Source organism: Rosa chinensis, chromosome 5 (assembly GCF_002994745.2).
Source record: "Rosa chinensis cultivar Old Blush chromosome 5, RchiOBHm-V2, whole genome shotgun sequence".
Classification (NCBI taxonomy): domain Eukaryota; kingdom Viridiplantae; phylum Streptophyta; class Magnoliopsida; order Rosales; family Rosaceae; genus Rosa; species Rosa chinensis.
The window spans coordinates 41,424,864-41,441,185 of record NC_037092.1 but is presented as its reverse complement, the minus strand read 5'-3'; the positions used below and the strand labels follow the sequence as shown (position 1 = coordinate 41,441,185).

General features: G+C 37.5%; 1 protein-coding gene and 2 long non-coding RNA genes across 5 annotated transcripts; 2 read left to right on the top strand and 1 right to left on the bottom strand.

Annotated features, from left to right (window-relative positions):
• Positions 1-432: 432 nt before the first annotated feature.
• Positions 433-1,678, top strand: LOC121049473. Its single transcript, XR_005800372.1, has 2 exons — positions 433-914; positions 1,076-1,678. It is a non-coding gene; the product is annotated as an uncharacterized LOC121049473 (long non-coding RNA).
• A 1,769-nt stretch (positions 1,679-3,447) lies between these two features.
• On the bottom strand, positions 3,448-6,628 carry LOC112166944. Its single transcript, XR_002923502.1, has 5 exons — positions 6,329-6,628; positions 6,195-6,237; positions 5,158-5,203; positions 4,021-4,100; positions 3,448-3,802 (listed from the first exon to the last, which is right to left on the bottom strand). It is a non-coding gene; the product is annotated as an uncharacterized LOC112166944 (long non-coding RNA).
• Positions 6,629-6,811: 183 nt separating this feature from the next.
• Positions 6,812-10,810, top strand: LOC112166943 (ankyrin repeat-containing protein At5g02620). Of its 3 annotated transcripts, none has more exons than XM_040507094.1 (6): positions 6,812-6,994; positions 7,405-7,567; positions 8,790-9,284; positions 9,376-9,522; positions 9,616-10,058; positions 10,172-10,810. In XM_040507094.1, the coding sequence occupies exons 2-6, from the start codon at positions 7,468-7,470 to the stop codon at positions 10,784-10,786; spliced, it is 1,800 nt and encodes a 599-aa protein (XP_040363028.1). In that variant the 5' UTR covers positions 6,812-6,994; positions 7,405-7,467; the 3' UTR covers positions 10,787-10,810. The 3 variants fall into 3 exon arrangements, with proteins under 3 accessions (XP_040363028.1, XP_024159650.1, XP_024159651.1); XM_024303882.2 differs by having other exon boundaries at positions 6,816-6,994; positions 9,607-10,058; XM_024303883.2 differs by lacking the exons at positions 6,812-6,994; positions 7,405-7,567 and adding an exon at positions 8,139-8,524 and having other exon boundaries at positions 9,607-10,058.
• The last annotated feature ends 5,512 nt before the right edge of the window (positions 10,811-16,322 follow it).

The following is a 16,322-nucleotide window of genomic DNA, read 5'->3' as shown; positions in this document are numbered from 1 at the left end:
TGAACCGTACTAGCTTTAAGGCAGTTATCAATGCCTTAACGACCATCAATTTGGCTGAAATTTTGTAGAGATGATCTATATATTAGTACCTAGAAACTGAACGGTTGAGATGTGGATATGCGACCGAAAAGTGACCCTAAACCCTAACCTCGCTCTGAAATTTCAAAGCGATGCCTCGCTCTGGATATGATCTGTATATATATATATATATATATATATATATATATATATATATATATATACACACACACACATACATATATATATATATAACACTTTCAAGCTACCTCGTTTTGGGCAAATTAATTTTGAAAAAAGTTCGAATGTTTTGCATTTGGCCACAACTCCTTCCTTCTTTTTGCCATTCTTGGAGAGTGTACACATCTGCAACTACCTGGCAGTGCCGGCCCTGAGACTAGGTGAAGTAGGCCCAAGCCTAGGGCCTCAGATGTTAGGGGCCTCAAAAAAAAAATTATGTAGGCCTGCAGATATTAAAAAAAAAAAAAAAAAAGAGAAGAAGTTAACGAAACAATCTAAGAGGAGGAGTTTGAGACGGGACTTTTTATTAGATCATATCCCTTCTTTTGATTCCACCTCTTTAGGCGTAACCTTGAAATTCTCCGGGACGGTGCGAACCTCGCGATTTCCTTATGGCTCTCGTCTTCCTCCCTAGCTAATCTCTATGTTCTCTCTCCTCTATGGGCTTTCGTTTTCTGTTTTCATTATAGGGTTTTGTCCCAGATTCACTCCCAATTCGGTTTTTGTCTATGAGCTATCAACTTCTTCATCGTCTTCACCAAAGAGAACAATACCCATCAGGGTTGAAGAATTTCACGAACACATTGTTCCTCTGTCTCGGATTTGATGGCAAGCAAATTGGGTTTTGCAAATTGAAGGAAAATCTTCCAATCAAGGTACATGATTTCTTATGATTTTAGATTTGGAATTATATACACCAAGCTTGTGATGAGTTGTATCCCAGAAATTTGGATTGTCTTGATGATATTGCATAACTCTGTGATTGAATTTGATAGTGGATATGATTAGACTGATTTATGGAGAATGGTTTATGTAGCAAAATGGTGTTGCCCACTTCGACTAGCTCTGTGAAGCAGTGGTTGAAGAAATCTTGTATTCCTTATGTCCCATAGGGCAGGAGGTTATTAGAGCAATATTGGATAGGATAGCCTATTGTGAATTTGTACTAGTGATTTTGGGGAGAATGTGGTCGATTCATCAGGACATGGGTTGAATTCGAATTCAGGTTTGGAGGTCCAGAGCAATGGGAATCCAGAGAGCTATATGGGTTTGCAAAGTGGTGATTCGAGCTGTTGGGTGGCCTGACCTTGCCATTTACACCCCACGTTCGGGTTTTCAGTAGATAATTAGATAATGCTTTTCATATATATTAGTCTATGATATAATGTTTCACACTGGAAACTATGATTGCGTACGTAGAGAAATGGAGCATGAATGACTCTTTAGGCTTAATGCTAAGCAGCTTTAAGATTTTAATTTTAGAATTTTCTGAGGTTATAGAGAGGGTGAGAAACACCAAAGTCCACAGAGCCATACCAAAGTGTTCTGTATGTAATGGCTTGTTTTGTTCTCTTTTGTGTGGTTTTTGGTTGTATATGATGTAACTTAAATATGAATGACCTTTTCTTCTTCTCTTTTACCTTTTGAGGTCCCCCTTTTATTGAGGGATATGACATCCGAGCAACAAAAGTTGTATCATGCCTTGATGGTATTGGATTGCAGAGTGAGAAACAATGAAGATCCTTGCTGCATTTCACCTTAGGGAACCAACCTGATGAACTTGCCATTGTCCAAGGCATGTAGCAGTTGAATTTTGGGGCCTCAAATTTTTTCCCGCCTTGAGCCTCAAAACTCACAGGGCCGGCCCTGCTACCTGGGCACAAACTTATACAACCGTAGAATCTCAAAATTTTGAGATTGGGTACCTGCCCAGCCTCGCACCAGCCCCGGGAATACGATCCTGTTTTTCCCTTAGATTGGATAAGATTTTTTTCCTTCTAAAAACAACAAAAATAGGAAGCTATTCTACCAACTTTCACCTTCTTTAGTAATAAATGATCATTTACCCAATTGTGGGGTTAATTAACCCCACTTACCCAAACACTCTAAAAGATTACCCATTTACCCAAACACTCTAAGAGATCATTTCTCTAATACCCAATTAAATATTTTTTATTCCTTTTAATTTATTTTTGGGACAATTTTTCCCTCTCCTTCTTTGTCACTTAGAGAGAGAAGTCATCAGAGACCTTGCCGGACTCCGACGACCGGAATCCCTAATCCGGCTATCGGATTGGTGACCGGATTCCTGCGTCTGAATTTATTGCCCCATAATAATACCCATTAACCATATTATTGCCCCAATAACAATAATCATATTATTACCCCCCCCCAATAATCATAATTATTGCCCTCAAGTGAATTGCATAAACTCCCAAAACTGAAATGAATACACTATAGACACAATTGATCAATTTATATGTTCAATTGTACACGTTCATTTTTTTTTCCTATTTTTTCCTTCCCCATTCTCGGAGCTCACAGTATACCAAAAAAAAAAAATGCTCTGGGCACCCCCTGAATGTGAGGCCGGCAATTCGGGTCTTTTCTGATCGAGGCTCTGGGTTCTCTGAGGCGAAGGCTTCGAAGTTGACGAGGACTTCGCGTCAAAGTTGACGAGGACTTTGAGGTGGAAATGGGGTTGGGCTTCGATTGGGGGGGCTGCGAGGCGCGATCGAGGATCGAAGAATTGGCGGGATCGGCAGAGGAAGACGAGGAGGAGCCCAAGACTCGGCCTTGGCCCTTGAATTTACGGAGGAAGAAGACGAGAATGGGTTCTTGATGAAGCCCTTGACCTTGTCTTTCATGTCGTCCATTATGATTCTGGTGTATCTATCTCTTTTCTGTTTCAGCTGAAGCAGAACAATTCACAGAGCAAAGGTGATCAAGATTGAAAGTAGGGTTAGTGGGAGTTGGGGATTTTGGGGGAATTGGGATTAAGAAATTGCTTGCCGGCGCCAGTCTTGGAGAAAAAGGTGTTGAAGGCATCGTCGCTCGGCATCTGGCCATCAGAGAGAGAGAAAGAGAGAGGGAGATGCACATGTAATTAATTAATTGAGTTAAGGGAAAAATTATCATTAAATATTAAATTGGGTAAATGCGAGCAAAAAACTTTTAGTAGAGCAAGTTGGCAATTTTTATACTGAAATTGGATAAATGATCACGGCCCCATTATTATTAGTTCTGGTAAATGGTCCAAGTACTTCATGCCTTTATGGTCACTATTATTGTAAGGAAATTATGAACTAGGTAGAGAAATAACATGAAAGTATACCTCATGATCTTTGCTGATTAATAGTTGGATTGATTATAAGCTAATTAAATTTATTTTTCCATGCCCTAAGGGTATCTCCAACAGACTATTTATTTCAAAATAAACTTAATATTTAGGTGTGTGCTGAATATAATTAGCTTGGGTCGACATATAATTGTTCTGTTACTAGTTAGTCACTCCCGCGCGATACCGCGGGTTTATGTACTTGCTAAAGTTTTATACATTCGTTGTACTTCTAAATATTTTAAAAGCTAGTATCATATGTATCCCTGGAGCCTGGAGCAGCCCAACGTCATGGATCAAATGCACTGTCTCGTATGTATCCCTGAAATGTGAAATAAATTCATTCATGGTTCCAGGTGATCTTTAGCTCAATGATTATAGGATGTTCCAACAACTTGACATATTTATGGACCAACACTACCATTTCTGCAAAGCAACCAAAAAAAATCATATCAAGAAGAATTGAGCATGCAGATCTGGAAAATGAGATTCATTTACAGCAGAGATTGATTTGTTGTGGCTATGTTTCTGTGCTTCTCTCTAAACTACTCCTTATTCAAAACCAAAACAAAATGCCAGCAAAATAAATTCACCAAAAAAAAAAAAGGTAAAATTTTCAAACTTTACCGAGATGGATCACTTACCTTTGTGATCAGTTCTCAAACAGACTCGAGCAATATTTTAGTCCAAGAGTTGCAGCAACAGATGCAAAGAGAGTGATACCCTGCATGAGCAAGCATAATAAGTAGAGAATCTAAAGTATACAAAGAACAGAAAAAGGGCTGAGAAACAGTAATTCATTATGAACAACGTGCACACAATTTTGCACGTCCAACACAGTATGGTGAATGTTGCAAGCCAAAGGTGTACTCATTCCTAGTTACTCAAACTTACACTCCAAAACTAATATATAGTCTTCCCTCAACCAAAGCTATCTCTCTCTTATCTCATCAACTATTGCAAGAAAAAATCTAACTATTTTCAAAATCATTTTAGTTAGCAAAATTGATGATGCTTTACCACTGGGTGCATACGTTTTTTTCCAATAGCGTAATGAAAGCGGATTTGGCTTTCTCATACCATTGAATCAACAAAACTCATTCCAAACAAAACTACCAGAACCTCATCTTGCTGCTTGCCCTATATTCTACTTACAAAATTGCAAAACCATCAAGACTCTTCAAAGCTCAGAAATTTAAACTTAACACACACTTTTTGACCCGAAATATATGGAAGTTACCTTGTATCATTCTGTCTTCTATTGTCCTGAACAATGGGAAAATCCATATTCAGAAATTCAAAACTTTCCTCTCTTTTCTATTATTCCTATATTTTCTGAGCAAACCTAAAGCAAAGCATTCAACTTTTGCTCAAAATTTCTCAACCCCAAGTTGTAAAACACAAACCAAGAGCTCGACGCGGATCCGGCATTCACAACCAGATTGCGATTCCCGAATCCCACAATTTCAAAATAAAAAATAAAATTAAATAAAATTAAAATTAAAATAAACAAACAAACAAACCTTGAAAAATCCCAAACAGATTTATGAGCTACTGAACTGGGGATTGATCCCCCACGAAACTTCCATAGCCATTAGCAACACAGAAGTAAACTATTCCCACCCCCGAGAAAATCAAGATCTGATTTTTATTTCGATTTCGTGCTAATTTCGGCAAAATGGTTTCTGAGTATTCACGAAAGAAGACCAAACGACTCGAAAATAAACAATCAGAACAAGAAAAGCAAAAGAGAGGGACGGGAGGGAAGATAGGAGAAGCACCTGGTGGTGAAATGGGAGTGGCTGGTTGCAGGAGTAGAGTGATCTCCTGTAAATTCCACCAAAATCAAAGGGGAAATTAATCGCCTCTCGTGGTAAATTAATAGCAGAAATCAAAGAACAAAAAAAAAATGTGACCAATTGCAATCAAGACTAAAATTTTAGTGTAGAATCCAATCCCAATTTAAACACTATCTTACCTATCTTTGTGAATGGATTTAAAGAAACTAATATGTACAGCATATTAAATAAGCTTATGCAAAACCCAAAGAGGGCATAATCAATAGCCAAACTATTAGCCCTATGCCAACCTCTCTGCCAGACATCCCAGTAGCCCAAAACACTGACTCTGCCCTTGTTAGCAAGTCTACCTTGATAAGTTTATCCTATAATTAAAAATATCACTGTCTCTCCTACATATTTAGGCTCTCTGCATTACCAAAAGACTCAAGATTGTACTGCAACTCATAATAGCTTGTTTGCAACCACAAATTTCCAAATTCAGTATCTTTTGCTATGGGCCTATGGCTCTCTCTATAATTGACAAATAACAGAATGCCCAAAACCCAAAATGCACTCTACACAAACCATTATCACGATCTCAAGATGTTTGCAAAGTAATCAAAGAGTTCCATTCATGTTTTCAATTTCTTATATCAATTAACAATGCAAAAACTGTCCTTTAAAAAAAAAAAAACCAATGCAAAAATTGAGAACTACAGAAAATGAAACCGCAAAAGTTCAACACAGCTGCTGGGAAGGCTAAATCAGTTGAATGAAAAGCAGCAGTAATAAGTGAAACATGCAACAAAATTCAAAATCCCAATTTCACATAGAATTAAGCAATAACATAAATGAATTGAAAATAAAAATCAAACTATGCCCATTCCCTCATAAATCTCAAATTGCATAAATAAAACCTATTTCAGCCGAGAATCAGCAACATAATTTACTGGAGAACCAGAAATTGAGCAAACACAGAATTAGGCAGAACCCAAGCAATAGTCCGATTAGAGAAAGCTCAGAGGAAGAAGCACTACCTTCAGTACCTTGCCTGGCCAAAAGCAAGCAACCCAACGCAAGCTGCACCATAAGGCAATCACAAAATCACATATTAAAAAATATGTTCAATCCTCTGCCAGAAATTAGAGAAGATGATGAGGAAAAGGAAGACCTGGAAAATCCAAATTCGAAAGCACCAAACACCGATCAGTCTGTGATTCTAGCTTCGATCAACAACCAATGGCAGAAACTCTGAACTCTCTCTCCCAATTGCAAACTTGTGTTCTTTGATTGGTGCCTTCAAGTTGTAGCTTCTGGGCTTCCTTCAAAAACCAATTGAAATTTGGAAGATCCGTACGGTTCAAAGCGAGGGGAGTAGGAGAGCGAGTCTAAGGAGAAAAATTCGTTTTAGGAGGAAGCGAGAGTGAATGGCAGAAGGAAGCGAGAGTGAATGGCAGAGCCGTGAAAAAAAATAAAAGTGAGGACAAAACCGCCCTTTCCCTTCCTTATGAAACTGTTCCTGACTGGCGCTGACGTTTAGTATATAGTAAATTTCTTTTATTGCGTCGACGTATCGATCATATGGTAATAACATCGAGAAGGAAGGTTCAAAGCAATTTTCGTTCGCATAATCGGGGCACTTTCAGTCAAATCATCCAGAAATCGAATCCTTCTTTCTTTGGTGGCCGTCCAGAAGGTCCATCTCTGTCTTCAAGTTTCCACAGATATATAAGTACTACAACTTCGCTCCTCCTTACCAAACATCTCAAAGTTTCTACATGCTCTTGCAGGAGCGAATTAGCTTCACAAGAGTGATACTTTGCTTGACTGTAACTCTGTAAGCAATCTCTCTCTCTCTCTCTCTCTGTTTGTTTCATCTTGCAGAGAATTTCATAGCAGTTATTTTTTCTTATTTAAACAAATTTGATTAACCTGGGAGTCTATCTAAAAGATCGATTTCATAACCATTAAGTTTTTGGTAAATATATGTATACGTGCTCTTTTCATTTTCAGTTCCTCGCACCCTTGTATGCATAGTGCATGTATGACCCTGAAGTTTTTCACTGATATCATCATCCACTCCACGTCTCCACATGTGCACTTATTTTAGTAGGATATGAGTGCAAAATGAAAATTAATGTAATTAAGAATAGTAGTATGAATGTTAGTTGGAGTACTGCTAGAAGATGAAGCTGGCAAAAGCAAGATATAGTAATTGATTATTTACTTTTATTTTCTTGGGTGCAGGTGGAGCCGTGGAGGTTCAAATATTTGCAACCAGTGTCTAGGCCACAGCCTGGAATTCAATTGATGGCTACTGGTAATGGAGATCGAATCGCAACTGCACATTACGTCATCAACATTCCCTCGATACCTTCACCTTCGCATCATTTGCTGGAAAACCACAACAGTATGGAGCCAATTAATCTTCGTCTTTACTCTTACCTAGATTGTGTGGGGAAGCTACTATATACATGCTTGTGTCAATCGTGCATGCTTCTCAAGTTCTTAGAACAATTTCAACAGTTACCCAAAATTTTGATTTTTCTCTATTTTAAGAAAAAATGAGTCTCTTTTGCTACAACAGATTTTCTATAACTATCTTTTTAAGGATAGTGAGGAAAGAAAAAATAAAATTCCCTAAATTTATAGCAATCTCTAAAATTTTAAGAAAAATTATAGAAATTTTAGAAATTGCTGTAAATTAGGGAATCTGTTCGAGTTATAAAAGAAAAATTGCTTAGAGCAATTTGAACAACTACCCTAAATTTTGATTTTTCTCTATTTTAAGGAAAAATGAGTCTCTTTTGCTACAACAGATTTCCTATAATTATCCCTATTTTAGAGATAGTAAGGAAAGAGAAAACAAAATTCTCTAAATTTACAGCAATCTCTAAAATTTTAAGGAAGAATTATGAAAATTTTAGAGATTGCTGTAAATTAGGGAATCTGTTGGAGTTAGAAAAGAAAAATTGCTTAAAGCTTTCACTTTTGCTTCTCTATAATCCAACAGTTTCTCTATAATTTTTGTATTATAGGAAAGCAAAAGTCAAAGCTTTAAACAATTTTTCTTCTTCAAATCCAACAGATTTTCTATTTTACAAAAATCTTTAAAATCTCCATAATTCTTCCTTAAAATTTTTGAGATTGCTGTTAATTTAAGGAATTTTGTTTTCTCTTTCCTCAGTATCCCTAAAATGAGGATAGTTATAGGGAATCTGTTGGAGCAAAAAATGCTCATTTTTTCCTAAAAATGCTCATTTTTTCCTAAAATAAAGAAAAATCAAAATATGGGGAAGCTGTTGAAGTTGCATACATGAATACATGATCATGAAGTATTTTACCACGTTGACAGGAAAAGGTTAAGGTAAATAAAGTCTACACTCTACACTAGAGTAAAATAACTAGGTTCTGAATTGAGCAATTGTGTTCTAAATTGCATTTGTGCCATACAGGAAAGTATGTATTGTAGGATTTTGCAGAGATTCGATCACCTCCAATATTTGAAACAAAGATAAAAGATGATAGCTATTATATATTCTTCTGCATTTCGAACGGATCTAATAGATTATGTATATTCAACAAGTTGATTACAGAACTTGATCAATTGTCCTTTATAAAATCCTATACAGGAGAGCTATACCTTAGTACATGTGTGCCGCTCAATAAGTATGCACTAAAAGGCAATTGGGAAGCTGCTAAACTAATCTTGGAGACGAAACCGAGTCTTTTGACTACTTCTAGCATAACAAGAGGAGGGGACACTCTCCTTCACGTTGCAGCAGGAGCAAGACAAGTTCACTTTGTGGAGAAGCTGGTCGAAATGATGGAAGTATTGAATGGAATGGAGAAATGTTCACAAGACCTGGCACTGCGAGACACAAATGGAAACACTGCCTTCAGCATTGCCGCCGCAGCTGGAAGTATTGAAATTGTAGATATTATGATCAAGAAGAATAAGTATTTGCCAATAATTCCAGGCGGTGAAGGAATGACACCACTCTATATGGCTGCCTTGTTGGGACAATCTGTAATGGCAGATTACTTGTACTCTCGAACCAAGGAAATGTTAGGGGAAGCCGACCGGAAATCGTTGTTTTTAACTTGTATCGATAATGGATTGTATGGTAAGATATACTAAACAATTCATCCTTCCCATATTCAATATAGTGTTTGCATTTCTAATTTCTGTTAATATGTTTCTTTGTCATTATGCAGATCTAGCTAGGAGGATGCTAGAAAATGACAGAGCATTAGCTAAGGTTCTTAATAGAAATGAGGAAACAGCTTTGCATATCTTGTCTAGAATGCCTTCAGAATTCACCAGCCAAAGTCCAGGAATGTGGAGTAGACTCATCACCTCATGTGAGTTGATTCCACGTTAATTTTACCTCTGTGCATGTCATTATGAACCCTGTGGCTTATGGTTTTCAACCTTTTATTCATAAGTTATCCCAGGTTGGAAGTTCTCATACAATAGAAATATGAAACAAGTCAATGAAGCCCTTCAACTAGTCCAATGCCTTTGGACAGAAATCTTGAGAAATGATCATGACGATGTGATGAGACTAATCAAACATCCTTCAAAATTACTGTTCGATGCTACAAAATTAGGAAATTATGAGTTCGTGGCAGTGCTCATTAACTCCTATCCTGATTTAATATGGCAACTTGATGACAAAAATCGGAGTATAATCCACGTTGCTGTTCTGCATCGTCATGCAAGTATCTTCAATTTAGTACATGAGATAGGCTCCATCAAGGATATCTTAGTGACATTTACTGATGATGACGAGAGTAATAACATTTTACATATGGCTGCAAAATTAGCACCTCCAAATCAACTCAACCTTGTATCAGGAGCAGCTCTTCAAATGCAACGAGAGTTGGTATGGTTTGAGGTACTTTGATCTCCCACTAACCCTACAATTATTTCATGCTAGTTAGCAATATGACATTTCTCAATTTCTTTGCTAAATTGTCATGCATTCTTTTTTTGTCTTTGATGTTTCAGGAAGTTAAAAAGATTGTACGACCTTGCTCTATAGAGATGAAAAATATAAAAGGACAAACACCACGAGAATTATTCACAAGTGAGCATAAAGAATTGTTGCACCAAGGAGAAGCATGGATGAAGCACACTGCAAATTCATGTATGATTGTTGCGGCTCTTATTGCAACTGTTGTGTTTTCAGCTGCATTTAGCGTACCTGGCGGTACATCTGATAATACAGGACAGCCGAACTTTCTAAAAGAGACTGCCTTCCAATTGTTTGCCATAGCGGATGGAATAGCACTCCTATCCTCTTCAACTTCAATACTAATGTTCTTGTTCATCCTCACATCGCGTTATGCTGAAGGTGATTTCCTCAAATCATTACCGTTGAAGTTGATGATAGGACTCACATCACTTTTCATCTCTATAGCATCCATGATGGTAGCTTTTAGCACAACCTTCTATTTAGACTGTCACTATGGATTAGGATGGGTCCCAAATCTTATATTTGTATTTGCATTTGTCCCGGTTGCTTTGTTTGCTTTTCTGCAGTTTCCTCTCTTATCTGATATGTTTTCTTCAACATATTGTTCAAGTCTCTTATTTCAGCCATGGAAACATATGATTGACTAAAAAGTCGGAGGCTGTATTTTTGTACATGTATTAGAAAAATGGAGCTGTTTTAGTTCGAGCACATTTATCATATCATACGTAGAGATATACTGGACAATTGAAGTCATATCATTGCAAAGCATGGCGATCAAAGACGGCTATAATTCAGAATAAAAAATAACACCTTAAAACCAACCAGAAAAACACATCTTTTAGCTAGGTTAGAGCACTATATATACCCAAAATTATTCTACTGTTTTAGGGTATGAGAATTGAGAGAGATTGATGAGAGAATTGTGTGTTTCACTATTGATAATAGAAGCCTTATATATAGGGATTACAAAGTACATATTCTTATGATATAAGGAAATCTATTCCGAATAGGACTAGGAATTTTAGAACCTTCTCTCCTATTACAATCATAGAACTAATCCTAGTTTGATAAGGCACACTAAATGTCAACATTCTTCAACACTCCCTAGGCCTGGCATTTAAACCCGAAACCCGCAAACCCGCACTATACCCGCACGCTAAAAACCCGCACAAACCCGCCCGTTTATTAATCCGGGCTAAAAAAAGCCCGCACTCAAAAAACCCGCAAATTAACGGGTTTTGCGGGCTAAACCCATTGGAACCCGTTGGAACCCGTTAACTAAAAATCCTTCCCAAAAACCCATTTCCCATTACCCATACGGGTCCCTTTTTTTTTTTTTTTTTTTTTTCAACCAAGACATTTTTATAATTTTTCTTATTCCCCATGAGGATCCGACAGTTGGATCTTCATATAATTGTGAAAAGACTATTCAAAAGGAGATCCGTGAGGATTCGACCGTTGGATCGTCGTATAATTTTGTGAGGATGATTCTAAAGGCGATCTGGGACGATCCAACCGTTGGATCTTCATATAATTGTGCAAAGATGATTCAAAAGGCGATCCATGAGGATCCGACCGTTGGATCGTCATATAATTTTGTGAGGATGATTCTAAGGGCGATCCGGGACGATCCAACCGTTGGATCTTCGTACAATTTTGAGAGGATGAATCTAAGGGCGATCGGTGAGGATCTGACCGTTGGATCATAGTATAAATCGGTAAAGATGATCATCTAGGTGATCCGTAAGGATCTGACCGTTGGATCGTCGTATAATTTTGAGAGGATGAACCTAAGGGCGATCCGTGAGGATCTGACCGTTGGATAATCGAATAAATTGGTAAAGATGATCATCTAGGTGATCCGTGAGGATCTAACCGTTGGATCGTCGTATAATTTTGAGAGGATGAAACTAAGGGCAATCCGTGAGGATCTGACCGTTGGATCATCGTATAAATCGGTAAAGATGATCCTCTAGGTGATCCGACCGTTGGATCATCGTATAAATCGGTAAAGATAATCCTCTTGGTGATCTGTGAGGGTCCGACCGTTGGATCGTCGTATAATTGTGATTTGTGAATTATTTTTTGTCAAAAAAGAAAAGGAAAAAAAATCTAAAAAGATAGAAAATAAAAAATTTCAAAATAGAAAACTAAAAAAGTTCATATAGAGAAAATGGCAAATGAGGGGGATATATATAAGTCTTAATTGGTTTTAATTGCTTTGATAAAAAGTAAAAAAAAAAAATTTTAAAAAAGTTTACGGGTTTTAACGGGTTCCAACGGAAAACCCGCAAACCCGCTGGGTTTGGCCCGTGAAACCCGTTAAGCTAACGGGTTCTTACCGGGTCGGCCCGTTAAAAACCCGACCCGTTAAGAACCCGCACCGTACCCGCACTATACCCGCACGTTGCCAGGCCTAACACTCCCCCTTGTGCCGCTCAAACTTAGTGGTGACGCCTCAATCGTTGCCTCGTTAAAAACCCTGCTCGAGTGAAAAACCCTGTGGGATAAAAACGAGGAGGAGAAAAAGAATAAAACACATCCTTCATTCTTCGAGATCGAATATGTAAACATCATACCTCCCCCTGATGTCGGCATCTCCCCTTGATTGCTACGATCATGGGAGTTCCGATAACTTTCTCAATCTGATGCTCTTCACATGTTTATCGAAGGTGGATTTAGGTAACGACTTAGTGAATAAGTCTGCTACATTATCCTCTGATTTGATTTGATTCTCTTCAATCTTTAGAAGTGATTGTTGTTGCTGATTATAAAAGAACTTAGGCGATATATGTTTGGTGTTATCGCCCTTGATGAAACCTAACTTCATTTGTTCAATACAAGTTTCATTATCCTCATAAATGCATGTAGGTTCATCCGTGGTAGACTTCAAACCACAAGTTCCTCTAATATGTCTAATTACAGACCTTAGCCATATGCATTCACGCACGGCTTCATGTAGAGAAATTTTTTTTGCATGATTCGAGGAAGTATCAACAAGAGTCTGTTTTGTAGACCTCCAAGATATCGTAGTGTTTCCCATGGTAAAGATATAACCCATTTGGAAGCGACCTTTGTGAAGGTCAGAGAGGTACCTTGCATCAACAAAACCCATCAAAACATCACCGTCATTTTGATGGAAGGGAGGAGGAGGACGACGGCCACCATGGACGGCGGTGTTTTGCCTTATAAGGTCTGGTCTTGTCATTGAGCTAAGCACAATAATGCACCTATTGCACTCAAATAGGGTACTTCGGCCTCTAATAATTCTTCATCCTCATCCTTTGGACGGAATGTATCTTTTCCAAGCTCAAAACTTCAGCCAATCAAGGGAGTACTCATAGGCTTTGCAGACTGATGTATCAAAATCTCATCATCACGGTGCTCGAGTTCTACTCCGAGACAAAACCGTGTTTTCCCAAGACAAAACCGTGCATGTATAGTCACCTTCAGCTTGCACGTCGTGGGCTTCTAAACATTATTTTTACTACCGCAAGATCCCCGGCTTCCATTTGTAGATTAAAGGCCGCTAAGATTTCATTTGGCAATCGTTTGCCTCTGAATAACTTTTTTTTGATCGAAAATCATAAATAATATATAGAGGACGACTAATATATATGTGGTGCGCACAGATCATGAATGACGATGATATTAGTAAAATTATCAGTTTATCACCTAGTACGGCCTGCGCATGCGCTGTGGGCGAAGAACAGAGAGCAAGACCATGTGAATTGATTCATTGCCTTCAATAATTCATTTTTGTATTCTTCGGAGAATTCATACAATGATTGTACGTCTGAAACACTGAAACTGAAAGCAAATGCTCGGCAGCAGTTGCAAGCTGTAGGGACCGGGGGTTAACTTGATGGTGATGAACAGATGATAGATCTGGCTTAGAGAAAGAGCTTATTTTGCCTCTGAATAGTTCATGTTGTCTAATTTCTCATTTGATTAAAGAAAATTATATTTTTCATTATGTATTGTAGAAAAAGTTAACAAAAGAAAAACAGGCACGAAGACAGCTACTATAGCGGGCCATGACTATCCAAAGAATAGAATCTAGAAGGGCCGAACGTGTAGGACCACCAATAATTAAACCTAGATACATATTAAATAAGATTCGCACGTCACTGACCATACCTTCAGTGTTTAGGGCCACACAAAATTTTCCACAAGAAAGGAAGATGAGTATCAAAAAGAAAGTAGAGGCCAGGTACGAAGACACTTGTGAGTCAAGTCTCCCGCTAACTCTTTATCTAGAAACATCATGGTATCCTGTATACCATCTTTCTTTCTAATCGTATATGTATCATGTAAACCTAACCAATATTCAACTTATTTATCGCGTTGAAATGATTCAAGTTCTTTGACCATTAAAGTTCCATAAAAATGAATATTTCAAGTATTTACTAGTACATCCACCATTATAGTTGATCCTCTCTCGTCCCCAGTATATTTCACGGTTTGAATACAATTCTATGAATACAGGAGTATTTGTGTGAAGGCCAAGAAAAAAGGAATGTACTGCTTCTATTAGCAAGCAAATTCTTTAGGTGATGTGTACGTGTGCGTGTTGCTGGTGCTGAACAAGCTAACTAGAACTCTCCTCGAGCAGGGTCATTATGATATTCGTTTCTTGTTGATCGTCAAGTAGCTTAGAGGTTACCTAGCTATTTCCCTGCCGTATTCCTTGTTCAGATCACACTCTATAGCTCACAAGCTTGCTAGATGTACGTTATTAATTATAACGCTGTATGAGAGACTTTTACCATTCTGTTTTAGATTTGAGAAAAATATAATTGTCTGGCTTTCATTGCAGTTTGCAAATAAGAAAAAGAAAAAATAAACTATATCTAAACTACCTACTACATTAAAAAATAAAAATTCAATTTTCGATTGAAATTCAATTACAACTACCCTAAGGTAGCTATAATATTAAGAGTTGTCTTCTTTAGGTGGTTAATTAGTTAGAAGCTAGGAGAATGTTCCTGAGAATATGCCCAACAGAAATTAGGGCCGTCTCAAACTTTTCAGAGGCCCTGTGCGAAAACTTAAAATGCAGCCCTCTACATTTTAATCTTATATAAAAATATTATGAAGAAAAAATCATTGATAACTCATCAAATTCATAGCTAAAACTTATACTTCAAAAATGCCAAATATTCAATTAAAATGTAAAGTTTGCAGCCAAGATAAATTACAAAAGATCTCACGTAAAACCCTCAACAACTTCTTTACCATTCCCATTCTCTCCGGTATTATCAACCGATTCCTTCTTATCAGTGTGCTCTTCATTGACTAAATGTTCAGCCAAACCTTATGGTTCTCTGGTAATGAACCTATCAAGACTTCCCTTTAAAGAAGGGTCCTAATTCATATTATTTTTAATATAAGAATTGAACATACTATTGGGAAGATTATACAAATTGAACTATTAAATAATAATTGAACAAATACTAAGCAAAATATTTATTCATTTCTGATCCACAAATCAATTAATCATACTTGAGTATCAATTAGTCATACTTGAGTCATGACTAGGGTCTAGAAATTATTGATGAGAATATGCGATTTATTTTGCTTCAAAGTCTCTAACTGAATAATGAAGACTTGAAGTGGGACTTTGGGAGTCTAAGAAAGAATAGGGTCTACTCTAATTTGAGATTTTTTAGAGCAATCAGAGAATGAAAAAGGATAAACATTAAAAAAAGATAGATGGGAAGTAATAAAGAGGCCATTGAGAATTGAGGAGGGACTCAAGGGAGAGAGAATGAATGCAGGAAAAAAAACAAAAAGGGGCCCTACTCCATACTGTTTTTTATAGGGTTCTTGACCAAAAGCACCAAAATTGGCCAAAACTATCTCACTTACCCCAGCAACAGATTTTTATTCTCATTAACCCAATTTAAAGAAAAATGACAACTTTGCCCATAACTTAATTAAGAAATTGCATCATGCTACTCTGTCATCTCTCTCCTCCCTCCGATCTGGTTTCTCTCTCTCTCTCTCTCTCTCTCTCCCCCTCCCTCCTTCAACCATGTTTGAGCTCCGACTGAATCAAGGCTCCATTCTTCTTCGGAAGGCCATGGTGTCACTCCTCGCCATGGCCAACTGCACCGACGTTGAAACTCATGGAAATTGAAGCATTGTGATAAAATCACTTTGAAATCGAAAGGAGAGAAC